Source organism: Lepidochelys olivacea, assembly GCF_965140295.1.
Source record: "Lepidochelys olivacea isolate rLepOli2 genome assembly, chromosome: 18".
In the NCBI taxonomy this organism is placed as follows: domain Eukaryota; kingdom Metazoa; phylum Chordata; order Testudines; family Cheloniidae; genus Lepidochelys; species Lepidochelys olivacea.
In genome coordinates, this window is record NC_140428.1 from 17,902,141 (window position 1) to 17,922,466 (window position 20,326).

The 20,326-nt window shown below is 38.2% G+C and overlaps 1 protein-coding gene across 1 annotated transcript in view; it reads right to left on the minus strand.

The window, feature by feature from the left end:
* The window catches only part of VPS13D (vacuolar protein sorting 13 homolog D), a 196,941-nt gene extending 176,895 nt beyond the window's left edge, over positions 1 to 20,046 (minus strand). The window contains exons 1-13 of the mRNA XM_084651570.1: positions 20,018 to 20,046; positions 15,729 to 15,891; positions 12,537 to 12,614; positions 12,027 to 12,217; positions 9,559 to 9,639; positions 7,656 to 7,772; positions 7,232 to 7,336; positions 5,975 to 6,145; positions 5,716 to 5,816; positions 4,918 to 5,086; positions 2,380 to 2,472; positions 1,382 to 1,592; positions 418 to 597 (exon numbers count right to left, since the gene is read on the minus strand). Of these exons, the coding sequence (XP_084507696.1) occupies positions 418 to 597; positions 1,382 to 1,592; positions 2,380 to 2,472; positions 4,918 to 5,086; positions 5,716 to 5,816; positions 5,975 to 6,145; positions 7,232 to 7,336; positions 7,656 to 7,772; positions 9,559 to 9,639; positions 12,027 to 12,217; positions 12,537 to 12,614; positions 15,729 to 15,825 (1,594 nt within the window). The 5' untranslated portion in view covers positions 15,826 to 15,891; positions 20,018 to 20,046. The remainder of the gene's footprint in view (positions 1 to 417; positions 598 to 1,381; positions 1,593 to 2,379; positions 2,473 to 4,917; positions 5,087 to 5,715; positions 5,817 to 5,974; positions 6,146 to 7,231; positions 7,337 to 7,655; positions 7,773 to 9,558; positions 9,640 to 12,026; positions 12,218 to 12,536; positions 12,615 to 15,728; positions 15,892 to 20,017) is intronic.
* Between the last annotated feature and the right edge of the window lie 280 nt (positions 20,047 to 20,326).

Here is a 20,326-nt window from a genome sequence, read left to right on the forward strand (position 1 = left end):
TGCACATGTATTTCTACAAATGTATTATCTGAACTAAGGACTAAATACCAGAAAAAAAACTCAATTTATAGAATTATATTACTGTGAAACTATTCAAATATCTGAAAGTAAAAAGTAAAGAAGTAAAAAGATTTACCACCACTCTATACATAATAAAACAAATGAAAGTTCAACAAATTACTTTCGTATTCACAATCCTCAATTACCTACTTCAATCCTAAAATAATTAAAACTGTCAAGGTATATACTAATGAAACATGGGCTTACCAAGGGAAGCGAGACCTGAACTTGAATGGTTTCAGTACCGTTCCATAACATTAGCTCAGTCATGAGTGGCTATACAGTATTGTTTATAAAGCAGGGAAAGCTCTTGTCCTATTTTAGGTATGACAACTATCAAAATTTGAAATATGTTACCTGAAAATTCCAGCTGCATGAAAGCACTTTCATTTGTACAGGGAGTCCTCTTCTCCTTATGCAACAAGGTAACAGTGCCACCGTGCAACTGGAGATTTAATTTAGCAAACACATGATCTCTCTTTGTAAATGTGTTCATACTGGAGGCATCGGCAGCTGGATCAAAAAATTCATCGGCAACTAATTTAAAAAGGAGAACAAGGTGAGTTTAACAAACAAGCTACAAGACAACTAGTGAGCAAAAACTTGAGACTTAATTTTCTATGAAGGACAAAGATAGCCCAACTATGGGGGTGGGGATGGGAGGAATGAACAAGTAGACAACAGCTTATTACCTGTTCAACCAGAGCTCAAAAGTCTGTACTTCTCCTGCAATAGTTATCACTACAAACAACTTAAACAGTACAGCCAGCTGCAACCTTTATGCTGCTTTAGAAATTAGCAATCAACTAATAGAAAAAACCCACAGAAGTTTTAATTTAGTTTTAGTCAGTGATTAAGAAAAAGATATTTTTTAAATATTTCTCCTTTATACATATTTATTTAGAAATTTAAGTCTACATCTCTCTCCTTTTAATGATACGAATTTTAAAAATCCTTTCAGTTCATCTTTAACAAGTATTTAACTGAGGGAACATCTACAGTGAAGGAGGGAGAAAAAAAAAAAAAAGCCCAATGGTAGCAAGCCTCCGAGCCTGTGTCAACTGACTTTGGCTTGTGAGGCTTGCACTCCAGGGCTAAAAATAGAAATACAGATGTTCCCATTCGGGTTGGATCCCAGCCTCTGAAACCCATGCCCCTCACTGGTTTTAGAGTGCAGGATCCAACCCAAGCAATTTACACTAATATTTTTAGCCCCTTAGCACAAGCCCAAGTTAGTTGACTCAGGCTCTGAAACTCATTTTTTCTTTCCAGTATGCACATGCCCTAAGGTGATAATTTTGAGAAAAAAATATTACCATACCCAGCATGTCTTCTGGATTCCACTGTTCTTGTGTTTCTGGTAGCAGTCCCTCAAAAGGTTCACCTTCGTATGTTTGCTGAGCGTACCCATACCAGCCCCCCCACCCAGGAAACCAAGACTGAAGATACTGCAGCATCCCTCTGCTACTGCTACGTTCAGGCTCTACAGTAGGAGACACTCCAGGGGACTCAGACAAAGGCTCTTTAAGACTCTGTTCCAAATAAAAAAAAATCAAAAACACACATTAAGATAAATAAAAGAAAAGAACCTTTGTCTTAATCCAGAATGTATTATTTCTTACTATGATTCCATCTATTATTTATTTACTGAACATTCCTAAGCATAAATACCATACAATGCTGTTTTCACTTGTCAAATATATTGCTGTGTTGTCTAAACCGACTATCATCAGAATCTTGTTTTATACATTGTAAACTTATTACCACAGTTAGCTTCTGCATATTTTTAGACGTATGTATGAGTTAACAGTTCTGGATTTATCCAGATCAGTTTAATTTTTCTTAGTTACTCTATCAACCTAACTGTTGCCAGAATCATTTGTCATGCACCCTAACCATAGCTCGATCAATAAGCATTTACTTTTCATTGAACTCTCACTCAGGATTACAATCAGTAGTCAACATTACTTCTTATGAAATGAGCCTTAAGGGGTCAAATGTTTGTACATTTATAAAAAGGACCAACTCTGCACTATTTATTCCAGGAAAATTCCATAAGGTTTCAGTCTTAGTTCTCTCTTTTAATATTAAAGAGGAAGACGAGTTGCCAGTATGGAGCTCAAGCACCCTAATAGCAGCACTCAGCATATCACAACTGAAGAATCTGAGCATGATTGTGGTTTTAGCACTGGCATCACACCGCTCAGCATGAATATACTGTACATGCTACAATACCTTTTACAATGAGGACGATACAATTTCTTGTAATACTGCACCTTTAGATTCTCAATATTATCCAGTGTGCAGAAAGTCACTCACCTCAGCTACATCATGGAATTTGTCATAAACAATCTCACGTAAAATCTTCATCTCCTCAAACGTCTGCTCTTCTTCAATACGATGCATTTCTTCCTGCAGTAGCAAAAAGGTATGTCTGTGCTGGTTCACAGGCAATTAAAGCTTTCTACTCTTCAAAAAATACACTCAGAGGGAGATTCTTTCAAGCATCTAAGGGATTTAGCAGCACAAATGCACAGATTTTCACTGGGACATCTGCTCCTAAATCCCATAGATGAATTTGAAAATCTCTACAGAAGATACCGGAACACAGACATTTAATCGGAATCAACGGCAATTTGTTCATTTGATACACAATTAAACTGAGTTCAAACATGCATCTATGCTGCAGGCACATAAGAGCCAAAACTGGAATTCAATTAACGAAAATGGACAAGGAAAGCTATGAAACTACTTTCTGTCAAGGGAATTCATTCCTCGAGGCATCAGAGACAGTGTACTTGGTAGTCCTGTTCCAACTCTTGCATGATAAGCGAGGACTTGGATTGCCTACAACACCAAGCGCGCGCGCGAGAGTGAGTGAGTGAGTGAGTGAGTGAGTGAGTGAGTGAGTGAGTGAGTGAGTGAGTGAGTGAGTGAGTGAGTGAGTGAGTGAGTGAGTGAGTGAGTGAGTGAGTGAGAGATGGTGGGAGGTGTTGCACAAAGGGACTTGCAACCCTAGAAGAGCTGTTTCTTGGATGCTCGAGGGATCTTACTAATATATATATATATATATATATATATATATTTAAAAAACCAAAGATGGTTTTCAGTGCCAGAAAAAGGCTTGCCTATTAAGTATTGTTTCCAAACTTTGTGAGAGGGTCTAGAGATGCTCAAATCCAATTTCAAAGAAAACAATTTGATATCATACAAAGTAAAAATTTACAAAATTAGTGACATAGACATTTTAAAAAACTACATTAAAAAGTTATTTAGGTTACAAAGTCAAGCCCTCTCTGTGCACTGAATGAGGTAGTGGTCTATGGAAAAAGTGTTATAATGGAATTAAAAGATAGTATCAAACTGCATAGGCATAAAGAACCAAAATGAAGGCTGCATCAGGTGGCAACCATATAGCTGACTTTTAAGTGCTTTATTTTGCAATCTAAATAACATTCCTTTAACAATTTTTTGTATGAAATTTTCTAGGTGAGTAGTTTTCTTAAGAAATAAAAAAAAACATTCTGCTTTGTACAGCTAACAACCCACCTATCATGCATCATCAGCAAGGTTTCAGCCCTGAACCTGCAGCAAAGCTTGAGCTAAGGACTAACTACATTAGCCAGCTATAGGAGGATATAATCCCGGGGATGACGGGAAGGGAGAAGGAGGGAATGGAGTGGAGATGAACTACTGGGGCTACGGGGTGGGTCTGATCAGGTGGATGGGGAGAGCACAACCCATGTCTGTCCCCATCTCCCAGAAGCTAGGGGAATGCGTGCCTCATGGGGGAAGATGGGCCACTGGGGCCCTGTGCCAGGTGGTGGTCAAAGGGGAGCCAAGGTCAGCTCTCTCCCTCTGCTCCTGTCACCGCAACAGCTCTGGAAGCTCCAGAGTGTTCCCAATATAATATGTGCTGCTGCTGTTTTGGCAGCACCATGGGCCTGGCTCTTTAAAATGTTTGTGTTCAGTTACTTTGACATGCTGCAAATTAAATGGCAATTTTCCAAAAGTTTACAGCTTAGCCAAACCTGTATGAAATTTCATGGAACAAGCAAAAGGCATGTCTCTAGCCCCAGGGTTTCTTCCCTGATGAATTTCAGAGGCCTGTCACAAACCACATATGTGTTAGACAGTAAAAAAATGTTCACAGGAATCTTATACAAAGGAAAGTGTTAGGAAGCCTAAATATAGGGATCACTACCAGTTCCCTCAGTAACAGGGTTTGTAAAAATTTCCAAAGCCCATTTCTACATTCTTTGTTCATATGAATAATCCCTCTTTACTAATGCAAGTAGGGAATACATGAGAACAAAGGTCTAAAGGATTGAACCCCTTGTCATGAACACCATAACTTTCTCTCAAAAATTCTAAATAGCTAAACACCACTGCAAATTGCAGGAAAACTGAATAGCAATTCTGTCTTCCATTGGAAAACCGAATCTTGAAAGAATTACCTTAAACATAAACATTTACTTTTCCTATGCTTCCCACCTCCCAGTATGGAAGGCTTGGGACACTATCTAGTTTTGCATTTTGAAAGACTTCAGGTAGAAGTTTCCTCCTTCATCTATGAAGAGATCAGCATGAATAATTAGTGAAAAAGCACCATTGATAATTGCGAGAAACAAGTAACGGCTCCAGGAAAGATCATCTGTTACACTACAAAGAGATTCTGTAAGTCCTAAAAACAATTTGCTGCCACACAACATATTGTTTAGCAAATTTAAAATAACTCTACAGTTAAATTTTAGGTAAATTTTAAAACAAGAACATAAGCAAGACGCATTTAGTTTCACTTTAAAAAGATGCTCGGGTCACATATCTATACTGTACAGTACTTGCAAATTTCAATACCTGTTCCACCACAGACAACGGGATGCCTTTTAACTGATTGTAATACATATCTGTGTAAGACACTGCATCTTGGGCCCGGTGTAATGCGAAGTCCCAGGTAGAATGTTGCCTCTGCTCTCTGATTTCTGAAAGATTAGCGTTCAAAGCAAAGATCCACCATTCTCGGCAGCTAAAACACATCAAATGAATACATTTCCAGTTAGTTTGATTCTCAATCCAGAGGAAAGGCTGAGTGAGAAAAATAGAGGATCGCTAGCCAGGAAATAAATGGGCACCACAGCCTCAATGGCACGTCAACCCAGCATGTCCTACTACTGCAGTAAGAAGCGCTACCTTCATTTCATCAGCTCCTATGACCTTTATTCTTAATACAGATCTGTGAACTGAGCATGTGGGATTCCCCACCTCTTCAACCAAAAAAAGCCAACTCATTCCAAAGGGGAGGGGGACAAAACCCCTATGCTATTTTCATTGTTTCATCATTTCATTCTTATAACTTGTGACAGAAGCACTTAAGAGCTTTGGATCAGAGCAACTTTTATTTTAGGTATAAATCCAAATTAAATTAAATAAATATACAGCAATAATTCAGCTGGTAGAGCACAGAATATTAGAACTATAATTTCAATTTATTGCTAAATTCTGTGCACCACATAATCACTAGCTACCACCTTTGTGATTTTTGCCCTAACTTTAGACTAAACAGTGTTGTTCAGGTAAGTGTAAAACAAACATAAGACTGCATAAAAGGGTATTTTACATCATTACATAAAAATATCAGTAGTATAAAAAACTTACTTGTCAGCTATCGTAACCTTTGGTTTCCATTTCCTGAACTTTAGCTGTCGCTCTTTTCGATCCAGTTCCTTTAAGAACCCCACGATTTGTTGATACTGCATCTTTTAATAAAGCAGCATATAAATAAATTAGGCAGTGTTAACGTATTCTGTTAAATTACTGCACAATGATTAAATCTCAATTTTATGTTCGTAGGTCAACTGAAAATAAACATCTAAAGCATGATCTGGAGAAGCGATTCACTGAGAAACCATTTTACCTGTGAAAGTTTTAATGGTATTGTCTCAAGCTGGATATCACACTCAAGCCGTGGTGTATGTCGTGATCTTAAAGGCTCCTTAGAACAGTTTCTCTTGAGGAGAGCTGAAGTACATACAGGCTCCATGATGTAATTATGATCACGGCTCTCCATACTTTTGTCCATTGCTTCCTGTGAGTTACAAGCAAATTCAATCTGTCACTGCATATAACACACATACACAATTTATCTAAATGACAATCTGCTAATAAGGATTCTACTAGGTGTATTACACTGCTGGAATTCCATCTCCTTTAACCAGATTTTCTCCTCATGAAATAATTGTTATCAAGAAGGTAATCTTGTTTAAATAATATTTGGGGAAATTATTTATACAGTGCCACAACTGTGCAAGGTATTTCACATTTCTATAGTGTCTTCAGAGGTTCTCAAAGCACTTTATAAAAATGAATGAATTTGGTCTAATAACATTCCTATGGAGGTAAGAAAATATCCCCATTGCATAGATAAATACACTGGGGCATAAAAAGATGAAATTATTTACCAAAGATCATACAGAAGTTGGGGGAAATGCTGGTCCAATTTTTAGCCACAAAACCATATTTTGCATAGTAACTGAAAAGAAAAACCCAGCCTCTGTCCTTTGGCACCCACAATCTAAAGCAGTAAGATCCGCTCAGGTACACTCTTGAATCCTGAATGGACTCCCATTGAATTCAGTGCAACTGGACACAGATATAAGATCCAATAGCTATACTGAGTCCTAAATTAGACCAAGACGACGTCATTACAAATGAAGAGGTGGAACAAAGAGACCAGTAAATACAGAGAGTGGAACACTGCTTTTAGGAGAAGATAATCATGTTGAGAGCACATCATCTGAGTGGATTAATTTTGCTTGTTTCTTGTTTATGACTTAGGTTATTTTTGTTTAATATTTATAGGTTGAATTACTATTTTACAGTCTATATTAGTAGTACCATTGGCAGGTCTCATGGAAGCAGCATGTTTTAAGGAGGGCTTTTAAAGAGGATAATTTAAATAGGCGATGTTCATACTTCAGTTTTTACTTGGTCCCGTACTAATCTTTCCATGACATCATGAATCCACATAGCTTCAGTTGCTCTAAATATTCCTAGACCTAAATGCACTATAAAATTTTACATTATATTACAAACCAGTGGAAGAACGTGAAAGTCTTGATTTCCCCCTTCACATGCAAGTAAACATTATTCCTTCCAAATGTTCATCTCATACCTGTAGCTCACCAAGAGGCAGGTCTCCCAATAAAGTGCAACAAGTATCCCAATAAATACTGAAGTCAGCAACATCCAACTGCTTTTTCCGCATCAACTTCTCTACCTAAAGTGAAAAATTTTAACTCACTCACAATGCATCAAACAAAATGTGACAAATTATTTTAAATCTGACTGTATTGTGATCACCATTAAATATTCAGTGTGTAACATGCAGCTGTTTTTGACTTTATCATGGTATCTACAATAATTCTTAAGGATGAAATTGTTATATTATAAAACAATATTTGCAGTAATTATTTAATAGCAACCATTGTATTGCATTTTAAAAACAGGAAACAATTATATCATTCTCATACAAAAGTGACATCACATCTTAGCGCGTATCATTTCTTCATGCAGTGTTAACTTTGACCTATACTCACAGGCTCATTTACAGCATTTTGCATTGATACATTTTTGATGCACACTCCAAAGGCAAATGGCTGTGAAGGATTTGTGATGCCATCCTCAAACCGCAAATGGACATCTTGAATTTTTAACTGAGGAGAGAGAAAAACATGACAGGGAGCAAAAAGATTGTGTTATGCTTGAAACAGATTTAGCGTACTGCAATGTTGATAAATTATATTCAAGCTGTTTCAATACTTACATCTCCAAGAAACAAACAAAATTTATTTAAATGGTTATTCTGTGATGGGACCCTCCTGCCATTTCCTGACTGCACTCCCACAGGCTCCATTCCATATTTCTTACTCTGGTCTACCCATCTCCCCAGATGTTAAAAACCCCAGCTACGTCATTTGCCATTTTCATAAAACAGTCTGTTTTTCTCTGCTGTTTTACTACTACCCTTGCTTGCAGGCCACAGTTGCTGTAGTCATACAGAAACTCGTGTTGCTCAAAACACAAGAGAATAATCAACGCAGACTAGAATAAAAACTAGTGCTGCATTAGCAGAACATGAAGTGGTGACCTGAATTAATTTTAAATGTGGCAAAAATCTCATAATGGTCATGGAACCAACTGAATTTTGCTGTTTCATGTTTTACTGTACAATGTCATACTCGGCCCAAGATCTCACGTTGAGAATATCTGATTTGCGTCATCACTACATGCTGTATCATCTCTGGAAGGCCCCAGTTATTTCTAGTTATTGTTAATGACAGCCTTTTACAACTGACTGTTACCTCAGTTTTCTGTTATGAGATAAGCATCAGTACATGGAAGCGATCCCTCAATACAGAGTTAGCACGGACTATATCCTCTACATATAGGTGAAGTAAAAGAACAAATTCATTACATGGCAGCTAGCATAAACAGATTTATAAGATATTACAGGGAGGGTTGCTTATTTTTTTGGTTTCTTTAGACACAAGTTTTTTAATAATGCAGATATCCTTATAAATTTTAATTAGCACACGTAGCTAAGAATAAATAAATGTGAAAATATCATGAGTTTTATTACGACTTTAAAAGAGGAAAGTAAAAGAGCCCAGGCTCTAGAATTTTGAGTGAGCTTGCAACTAAGGAGAAAAGGTTTCTGCTGAGTGTCTATCCAATATTGCTAGATGAAGACTGCATATACATTTTATTTGTATATGTTAAACAGTCTTTCAGGCAGCATCAAGCTTCATGCACCAGAAATAAGCAGAAGTAAGCAAAGGTCAAAGTTCCAGAATCTCAGAACAGTATTTACATTTTCTTCTTTATATACTTTAATGCTACTCTCACATCTTAGGACCCACACAGCAAGCAACACTGGAAGATAATGAATTTTGCCATTTAAAAAGGAAACTTCACAACATCAAGAAGGAAGTCAAACTTAACAGCGACATCTACTTCCCAAGCAGATGTGAAGAACAAAACACAGAAGTCGGTCCAGTACAAGATATTACCTCACCAAACTTGTCACACTCAAAACATTATACATAAACCTGGGTGTAATACATTGTAACTTTTAAAATTGGAAGTATTAATAAATTGGGAGACACTCCAATATTATGGTGATAACCACCATAAAGCTAGACAGCTTTTATATTGATTATCTATCGACCCCTACAAAGCAAGGAAGAATGACACTTCTCCAAGGACTGGGAGAGTGAAAGATTCCTTCCTCCCCATAAACCCCTCACTTTGCCAATTCTGGCTTGGTTCAGAGTTCAGAGGAAAAAAGATTCTAGCTCCGAAAGGGGCCTCTCTCTACTAAGTATTCACCTCCATTTTACACATGTTGAGTCTCCTGAAAATAAACAAGCAGCATATCATATACAAACCAAGTATTCTTTAGTAAATAGAATGAAAGATTGTGGGTCCCATTAGACTTACTTCAATGTTCTCTACAATTCTTGTGACTGCAGATGCAGTAACTGAATACCAGTAAGATTCTCCTTTCTGCTGTCGTTCTTTCTGAAAGAGAGAGAGACAGAACAGCTATTCTATTAAAAAGAAAATGTATTTTCTTTAAATATAAGGTTTAGAAAATAAATTTTAATGTTTACAAAGCCAGAGGAAAAAAATCTAAATAATGTAGGAAATTGCTAGTCTGACGCTATATTAGAAAGGGATTGTCATGTTAAAACTCCTATTTAACGAACAATGACTTACTTGTGTTATCAAAAGTTTAGATTATAACAAAGAAAGAATTTTTAAATGCCACTTCACTTTTGTATCATTGATGCTATTTATTTGCAATGGCTATGTTAAATGAAGCACACAAAGTAAGCTAATTAGCTTCACGTTCTGGTTCTGTTCCATTAGCAGTATGTTTGCATTGCAAACACTGGTAGGGAATGTTTACTTCTAAACAAAAGACTATTTTAATTGAAATAGTCCATTTTCAGGACATTTTCAAACTATTACTATTAGCTTTGGTAATATTTTTAAAAAAAAAACAATTTGGGGCATGAACTACACAACAATCTTTTGGAAGATGGAAGAGCATTAGAAGTATTTTAAGTCAAAAATCTATTCAATATGAGGTAATTTGTTAATGTTATAGAACGTGTGTATTAAGACAAAATTATAATATAATTTACACATCACACAAGGATGAAGATAGTTAACAGATGCGTTTCTTTACCAGTACAATTACAAGTTGTCTACTAGTTATGAGTATAAGGTTAGGAACTGTCTTACTGTACTTAATATCATACTATCAGTAGTAATATTGAGCTAAAACACGGTTAGCAAGAAATATATTAGAAAATATTTATAGTTAGCTACTGTTTATATAATTTGCTATTATTTTGGGGTTAAAGTGTGGGGGGGGGTGTTTAACCCCTATTTTGATATTCTGAAATATCCCCCTACCCAGACCACTTGCCAACTATTAGGAAGATAGGATTTTAGCAGAAATGTAAAGCAAATAATCCCCAGCAAGTTCTTTCCTTATTTTGTTTTATTAAAAACTCTCTTTAAGAACGTATTGTCTTCCTTTAGTCTCTTAAGTTTTCTACTACTGTTCATGTGTATCTTACTCCAAACTGGATTGTAGTTTAGATTTTTTTTTTTAAATATTTATATTCAGCAGCCCATAGTACGTTCCAAAGCACTTGCAATGACAGCATCAATCACCGACATAGTACGTGTTCTTAGAAACGATAGCATCTGTGGTTATGGTTCAGATCAACATAAGCATGGGTTAATAGAACTCTATCAGTAATTCACAATAATTAACGTGTTATAGTCAAAGGCCCCTGAGTTCCTAACATTATGTATGAAAATAAACACACATTAAAGCTGAAATTTTCAAAAGTGCTATAGAAAATACTCCCACACTCAAAATTACAACATGGGCCAGCAATAATCAAAGTGTGATTTCATAACACCCATATCATCTTCCTACCAAATAAAACTAGAAACAAATGTTTGAGCTACACATTTACTCTTTCCTACATCTAGAAAGAGAGCATTCCAGAATTTCAGGCTCTCAGTGGAGCAGAGCCTGCTTCCCATCCCTTTGAGAACTGAGAATGTGCCAATCGCAACTGCCAGGAACGGGAAACTGGACAGCAGTCAGTTCCTCCAGTAGACTCGTCCTATATTTAAGATTTTGCAAATTAGTAGTCATATCTCAAAGCACACTTGTGGAACAACAGGCAATCAGTACAGTTCCTAAAGCATGAAAGTAATCAATACTTGTAGATAAGTGCTCTTGAAGTTGTGTAGCTATATAATGCAGGCTGCAACTACCAAAAGTGGCTGTCCCTGGAAATTCCAAACAAAAAGCATATTTGTAACTTAGCCAAACTATGGATCATTTTCGAACAGTCTGGATCCAAAAGAAAAGGAAACTTGTGAATATCTTGGAGGGAAAAAAAAAAAACATACGCTACCACATACAGCTCAAAGTAAAAAAAAATATATATTTTTTTTTAAATGTACACCTAAGTTGTTACGCTTACCAAACTTCCCAGGGTAAACCACATTAAATGATCAAGGCAGATTCTCCAGACATCCCCGGCCCACCACCAATACTTCATATAGTCTGGATTGAGCTTTAACCAGTATCTTTAATCAACTGGGAAACACTGGCCAGGTAGCGGTACAGTGCTACCGTGAAATTATTGTGATCTGAAGTGATGATAAAATAGATGTGGGTTTCCTCAGCCTCCTGAGGAAGCCAAAGACCATGCAGCCTTATCACTTGCAGATCAAATCATAACTCGGTTTCCTGAATATTGACTCAAAAAGAGACTTACATTTGGTAGAAGGTTTAAAGGTGATCAATCTTCCGTAACAGAAAAACAAAATCAACTCCTTTATTTTAAAAAGATAAGTCCTATGTTACTCACTTTCCATTTTTCTTCCAGTGCTAAAAGAAGAGCTTTCTTGTGTTCTCTTTCCAGCAACTTCTCCCTTTCTTCATCAAAATCTTCTTGCTTTTCTGGTGCACCAATTAAGTGGAGCTTTGAGATAGATATCACCCAGGGATCCGCATGTGGGCGATAAAAGGGTATCTGGAGCGTTATTTTGCCAATGAAACCTAGACTCACCAAGAAAAAACATTGTTAGAATCCTACACAGGTACACTGTTATACTCTATGTAAAGTGAAAAAGACATAATTATTGCAACATAAAAACAGAATTTGTTCGCCATAAATTCAGATTACATAATTTGTCCAAGAATTTGACACTTAGCTGCAAACTCTTATTTTAAGGTCAGTTCCAGCTATGACTTATTACTAAAAGAGATCTTAAAAGACTAACCAGCGTATGAAACGCTTCATACTTGTAGCAGGAAATAACAAAATGAATAATTCCTGTAGAGAACACCTGTCACACACACAGGCACAAATACATACCTGCTTTTACTTCAAATGGCAACTCCAGTTCCTTCAAGGCATCTTTCTTTAATGGTAGGTTTTCCAGTTCAACAGCTCCTGCAGGAGGAAGAGAAATAGCAATCTGTTGAGCAAAACTACATTACAGGCTGCTTGGCTGAGGATTATGAACTTAATACCAATAAGTTTTTTCTTTAAAACTAATAAAAATAAATGAGGTGGGATAAAAATTCTATTTCATGAGCAAAGCAAATCTATCATTTTAAAGAATGGGGAAATTAGATGTAATATTTAATCTTTTGTAATGATTGTTAAATGCAATCTGCAGGAGTTATTTGATATGGTCACTGGGTATATTTCAAGGTACTTAATCTGAACTTCTCCATCAACAGCAAAGCATCTGGAAGGCAATTTAAAAAAAAACAAAAAAAAACACACCAATTAGAGGTTTTCTGGAAATTACAAAAATACACACACAAGATGATTTTAAATAAGGACACATGTTTTCAAAACAAGACAGAAACTTTGACATTAGTATGTAGAAAAGAAAAAATAGGATTGTTGTCCTAAAATGTCCCCTGCTAAAATTACAAGTGGGACAACAAGCAGATGAATGAAAATTGATTTTTTAGTTTTTGTAAACATACCCACAGTATACCACAGTAGCATGGTATAAATAAAATAGTTCCAATAGCAAAGGAAAACATATAAATGCCCAACACGCAACAACAGTTTAAACTGTAGCACCCTTGGCCTCTACAGTTCCATAGCAGACAATCATATTTTTATGAAAAGTCTTATACAGTAGATATATTTAACTCGTATTTCATTTTTACACTTTCATATCTACAATTCCTTATTGCTTCAGTAGGCCCATATGAGAACTGTGGCCTCTTTCCTCCTCCTTAGCATTGAATTACTATTTCAAGAAAGGCTGCCCCTTTCAAATATGTAAATTTATCTGTCACACAGGGAAGAAAAACAGATTCTTGAAATGTTGTTTCAGACTCAGGAAAGGGGAGGATTTTAGCAATAACAACAATGAAATGCATTAAAAATAAACAGGATGAAGGAGAGGAAGCAAAGGAGAGGAGAAGGAACAAATGATGGCTTGAAAGTCATGAAGAAGCGGGAGGATAAAATGGCATATGGAAAATTCATTGTGAGAAACTTGTTTAGAACCTGGGTCCTTACATTCATTATTCAGATTAAACTCCTTCTAGCTTCAGTAGCGTTTCATCTGAGTGAGGAATACAAGACTGGGCCCTTACAAGAAAACGTGGCCACATACTGAAAACCTGAGGCCAAATCCCATAATCTGTTAAATGCACACAACGTTCATTGACTTCAGTAGGTACTGCAGAATATAAATCTTGGTTTTTGTTAGGAGAAGAATTACAGGAGATGTCTCACCGACACATTTGAAAATGGAAATTCCCCATGGGTTTCAATGGAAGACCCTAAGAATCTATTCCATGAAATCCTAAAGTTTCTAGTCTCTGATGGTCAAGAAATATACTTCATATAGCGAAGGAACTTTATGTGACTACATTTTTATTGCTTTGGTATATTATTAATATTTATTATTTTTATTGTCATAGCACCCAAGAACTCCAATCAGGATCAAGGCTACCCTGTGCTAAGCACTGTACAAATACGCAAGAGGACTCTGTAAAACTCTTCAGGGAACGGGCAATCTAATGCATACTTCTATTTGTTTCTCACCCACCAGTCCTATCCCTGTACCTCATAATAAGAATAAAGCTCAAGGCTGGGCCAACCAAGAGTCAAAAGGAACTTAACACTATACACTGATAGTCAGCCAAAATTCCATCCTAGAACTATTTCTTTAAGTAACCAACAGTCAAAACTGGCTCCTTGCAGTGTAAAAAATTTCTTCTCAAAACAAGTGAAGGTGAGGGACTACATTATGTAACTCAGTCAAGACTTTTCTTTTTTAAATCATGACTTATTACCCCACCTTTCATGAGGGAATCAGTGAGTATCCAAATAAGTTCTCACCATTACCTGTTATGTATCTTCTAAAGTGCGAGAAGAAATTTCACAAAACCTGCACACACAAACTATCCCTGCAACTACATATTGAAAACTAAAGCAACTATTAAGCTGCCTATATTCCATCCAAGCTTCTCTCCAAATCTCTCCCCTCGTTAACCCTGAATACGCTATCAAAAGCATCTCTATCTGCTTGATACAACTTACCAATTAACATTTGCTAAGTACTATTTCTCACCTTCAAAATTCTCCTGAAATCCCTGTTCCATAAAGCACCCCAGATAGAGAGATCACATGCCACTGTTTGCTTTACTGATTTTCAAAAATTAAACCAATAACCCATAGCATCAGCTGGGCTCATGTGTGCTCTTTGATATATGTTCTGTAAAAATACTTTAAATATTTTACTAAATATTTTGAGAATACAATGATTTCCTGAAATACTCGCTATTGCCATTTGATATTTAAAGGAACGCCAGTTTAAAAAAAAAAATCAGATCTACTACTGTTGCAAGCAACCCCTATGCTTACTGTAACAAATAGATTAAACAAAATATTATTTCCTTCTATTTTGTCAACTTCTTTATTGAAACACATGCACAGTGGTCAAGTGCATTGTCACTTTCACTGTTCATGGATGGTGCATAAGGCTCTGAAAGAGGTTCCTTATTAATAACAGCAGCAGCAAAACTGAAAATGAAACAAAAGAGGCAGCAAACAAGTGTGTGTGCACATATTAAAGGGTGTGCTTGAGCACATTTGGAGCTGTTGTTCTGGGGTGTTCCCAGAGGACCCTTCAAAACATCAAGAGTAGAGAAGAACAGAAAACCCATATAGATTTTATTACAGATTTCAAAAACAAACCCTCAGTACACACTAATAGGGTGCATTATCAGGAAATCATTTTTTTCATTAGTCTATTTAAAAAAAAATTAAGCTGGCATTAACCCTTTAAGGAACATCTCTCCTTGGAAAGCAGGAAGATTTACTCACTATTTTTGTTTTAATTGTATATTTTTATTTAGATCAATTTACTACTACAATACAAGAACAAGGACATAAGTGCTAATCAGTAAGACAAATGTAAAATATATTCAATATATGTATTCCGGCTTTCAGTGAATACAAAATCATTCTATCAATACAATTCTTAAAATATAAAACAGAGATACATCAAACAGTACTAATAACCCTTACCTTTCAGAAGAGCTACTGAGAGTTGGTCTGTGTTCAGGTTATTGACATATTTGCCCAAATAGGTGTTGAGGACCCAGGCTACCAGTCCCTCCAACATGATTGTATCCTGGAAGGGGTGGCTAAGACTCTGTTGTCATCCTCTGTTCCATAGTTCAGTTGTATTCTGTTTTAAATGCAAAAGGGAAACATGTCTAAGAGATACACTATGTGTTCTCAAACCATTTCCCACCCTCCAACATACAGAAATTGAGACGCAATTGCAAACAATTTTCACTTTAATCATCCCATCCCAAAGGCACTGGAAAATTAATATTAAGTACAAGATGTTTTCCTAGAGTAGCTGCTTAAAAAAAAATGTAAGAATTTTGCTATGTACAGCTACTTTTAATTATCCTGTTAATCCTAGGTCAGAGCATAGCGCAATGAAGTTACTATTTGAACTGATTTTATTTATACAATATTAGACTGTATGAACTCCCATAATACCACCTCACCTGCTGCAATCTTTACTGCGGTAGACTGCACTGCATTTGTTAAACCTTTTCCTCACTGAGATTTGTAGTGCTTTAGTGATTAAAAACACTAAGCAGAGTGACCTAGCGAATAGAGCACTGGACCACAATTCAGGAGACTTGGGTTTTATTCCGATCTCTGCCGCTAGCCTGCCGAGTGATCTTGAGCAAATCACTTCACTTCTCTGTGCCTTAGCTTCCCCATCTGTGAAATGGGAATAATGATACTGACCTGTCTCTTAAAGCGCTTTGAGATCTAATGATCAAAGCATTATATAAGACCATATTATGGAAGTATACCCTCTACTCATAGAATCATCATACAAAAATTAATCTTTGCATCTTTCATATTGTAGCACTGTCCTATTCTGAAGCAATAAAAGACAAGGTACCACATTGCTCTTTCTGTCTTCAGGGAGGAAGGAGACTGAAAACAAGCAGTTCTGGATGCAGGTTAATGTGCTGTCTCTGTAGCCTTGTACCTCTTCCTCAGTTCCCACAGGAAACCCCTCCACTGGTACTCCATAAGGTCTGGACTCTCCATCTTTGGAAATTATGGTCTGGAGTGGAGGGTGGCCACACTCTGTGACAGTGTTCTCTCTCCAGTTTTTATGTATGGCTTCATACCATGTCTATCACTGCTATCTGAGTGTACATGCATGCACATACCTACGCACATACCTACCCCAAAACTTATTTTAGTTCACATTAATGTTGATCTGGTCAATATTACTTGCTATCCCCACTCCATTCAGTGTAAGACCCCCTGAACAAGATTCCCAGGAACAGCAGCTAGCAAGGGAAGTCTTTGCAGCACTGCTCTGTGAAGAGGCTGGAAATGACTGGGAGGGGCCAATGCCCACATTCTGTGACTCTACAGATCAGGTTTTCTGGGAAAAGAAGTGAGCCAAACTTCCAGCCCTTTCCATTATAGGAAGAGTGAAACCCAAGCTCCCTGAAAGAAGAGTGCACTGGAAACTCCACCAGTGAAAACTGATGGATTTCCTGTCCCCTAAAAAGCAGTTACTTTTGTAGAAGGCAATCTGGCCCCAGAACAGGAAAAAATGGGTAATTTCATCCTAACTTTTACTTTTTACTCTGTGCACAGGATGCAAATATAAGCATGTGCCTTCTTTCAGCACACTCCTATACACTACATATTTATACCCTAAAAAAACGATACATTATACACCTTTAGTAGTTTCAGTCTGAAAAATTTATGTTGTATTTATTTTGTCAGTCTTTTAAGCTCTCTGACTAACATGTAATCATGGTCATAAAATAAGAAGCCACTTGACCATGCTGGGATGCCAGCAGCCATTGCTGAAAAGAATCTAGTGCCATTGGACGTGAATTGAAAGAGTAGTGTGTATGCATGGAAAGCTTAACTCAACTTTTGCTAACAAAGGCCCCAATTCTACAAGTTGATTCATGTCGGAGGATCCTCACACCCCGTGAAGTCAATGGGTACAATGAACCAGTAGAGATCTACCTCTGTGGATCAGCTTCCAGGACAGGGCCTTTAATTCTATTTCTTTGTGGCACTCTTATAAATACTTGCAAAACAAGTTACTTAGTTTTAATTTCTTGTCTGCTCAGGTTCCATAAGCTCAGATAATACTGACAGCTAGCATGATTTTACAGTTTTTAAAGGGATACTGTCAAGATTCTAAAGATAAAATACACATACTTTGACAATTATCAAAGGGGTAGCCATGTTAGTCTATAAGGTGCCACAGGACTCTTTGCTGCTTTTACCGATCCAGACTAATAGACGTATTGGAGCATAAGCTTTCGTGGGTGAATACCCACTTCATCTGATGCATGTCGTATTCACCCACAAAAGTTTATGCTCCAATACATCTGTTAGTCTATAAGGTGCCAGAGGACTCTTTGCCACTTACATTTTTTACCCTCACAATCTTTACCAAACATTTCTATTTCAATCCGTGCTGTTGCCAGAAAATAAAAAGGCAAATTGTAATTTATGCCTCACTGTGCTGTCATTGAAGTCAACTGTAGAACTCTCATTAACTTCAATGGGAGCAGGACCAAACACTTACCTAAACATTGGCAAACAAAGGGTGAATACACAGTGTGATGTGGAAAAATACTATACATACCCCTGCTTTATTAATTGGGTGTCTGGGGGCACATCATTTTCCTCAAGGCAACATGAATCAATTTTTTAAAACATGGAGTTGCAGGTGGTAGAAAGTGAAAAAGATACTTTTCATAAAAAAGCAGGACAATAAAAGGAAATGATTAATTTGAGAACCATATTGTAATTTTTATATTAAAATTCAGGGTTTTTCCATAGCTAATAAGAGTTTTACTTGACTGATGGTTGCAACAGGAATGTTTCCATTTTTAAAATATCAATGAAACCTTTCTTCTATTAAACCGTGTCCCCAAAGATTCAATTTCTCTTGAGCATTAAAAACCCAAACACAGAGTTGTGCTAAGGCTGAAAAGTGAAACTGACTAGAACTAAAAGTTAAACACAAAACATCTTAAAATAATGCAAAGTAACAAACTATTAAAATGAAAAATATTAAAAGTCAAGCAGTTCATTATTTAAAATTATCTGATCTTTTGACTTAAAGTGCCTTTAATAGTTTCCACAGGGAATGCTAGCTACACTCCACAAACTTAAGTCTTGTCTTTCACACAGCAGATACTGGCATCCACCTTTCACTTTTAGTTGAGATTGAAATTGCAGCTACGACTAACAAAGTAAAAGTTTTAACCAACATGTAAACAATATCCCTGTCCTTTCCACCCCACCCTTCAGAGGGAATTGTGGATGCAAAATCAAGATGAAAACCTTGAGACAGCAGTAAGATGAACTGGATATGTTATCAAAAAAAACAGGATCACATGAAAAGGAAAAGACACATTTCTGCAAGGCATCATACTTGAGTTTAACTCAAGTAAATTCTGACCTTAGTTTAAATTACCCTGTGGGAGATATACAATCTTACTTGTATAAACAAGAGTGAGTAAACATTTATCAGGAAGGGCTGGACTAAGAAAGGATGGGAGGAGGTGTCAAGAAATCTCATAAACCTCACGATGACTCTTTGGAGAGAAGGGGGCTTTTAAACCAGTGCCACAGGCCCTGCAGGGGAGGATGACTGTCGTGAGTGGGCTGGCAGAGCCGGCCCCCCGGTAAAGCAGGCCCACGGGAAGGGTGGTCTTAGTGCAGGGTCCAGGGATTACCGGGGGGGGGGGGCTGACACCTTGCTGGACTCCGGCCATACAGTCCGAGGGGGGTGGTGGGTGGGGTCATTGCCTGGGGAGCAGGCAGAAGTAAACCCCTAGGAAAAGAGGGGCGCTACTGGCAGGAGGCAGGGAAAGGTCACCTTGCTAAGAGCACAGCTGGGGCTGCCCCAGGAGGCGGGGGTCCCCGTAAGGGCGCTTGGGGGTGAGGGGGGGGGGCAGCTGGAGGGAGGGTGTAAGAGGGGGCAGGGGTGCCAGGGCCCTAGCAAGGGAGCCAGAAAATCACAGCCAGGGCCAGACCCCGCGGGGGGGAGGGGTGGGGGAAGGGGGTCACTCTGTGAGGGCCAAGCCCCCGGGGAGGTCACTCTGTGAGGGCCAGGCCCCCGGGGTGTGGGGGGGTCACGCTCTGAGGGCGGGGACCCGGGTTAGGCGGGGTCACGCTCTGAGGACCAGGAGCCGGGGGGGGAGGGTCACTCACAGGGACAGGAGCCCAGGCAGGCAGCGCCCCCCACGACCCGCTCCCCGAAGCCGTTAGCGGCGCCTCCCCCCAAGTACCTGCCTCGCTCCCTGTCCCCTCAATGGCGCTCTCGGGGCAGGGCCTGCGAGTGAGCGAGCCGGAGCCTGCGCCAATCGAGCCGGAGCTAACGGATGGGGCCGCCTGCCTGTAGAGTGCCGAGCAATCGATCGTCGTCCCCACCCCCGGGCCGGGCAGAACTTTGCATAGAAGATCAGGGTTGGGAGGCACCTCCGGAGGTCATCTAGGCCCACCCCCGCTCAAAGCAGGACCAGTCCCCAATTTTTGCCCCAGATCCCTAAATGGCCCCCTCAAGGATTGAACTGGAAACGCTGCGTTTAGCAGGGCAA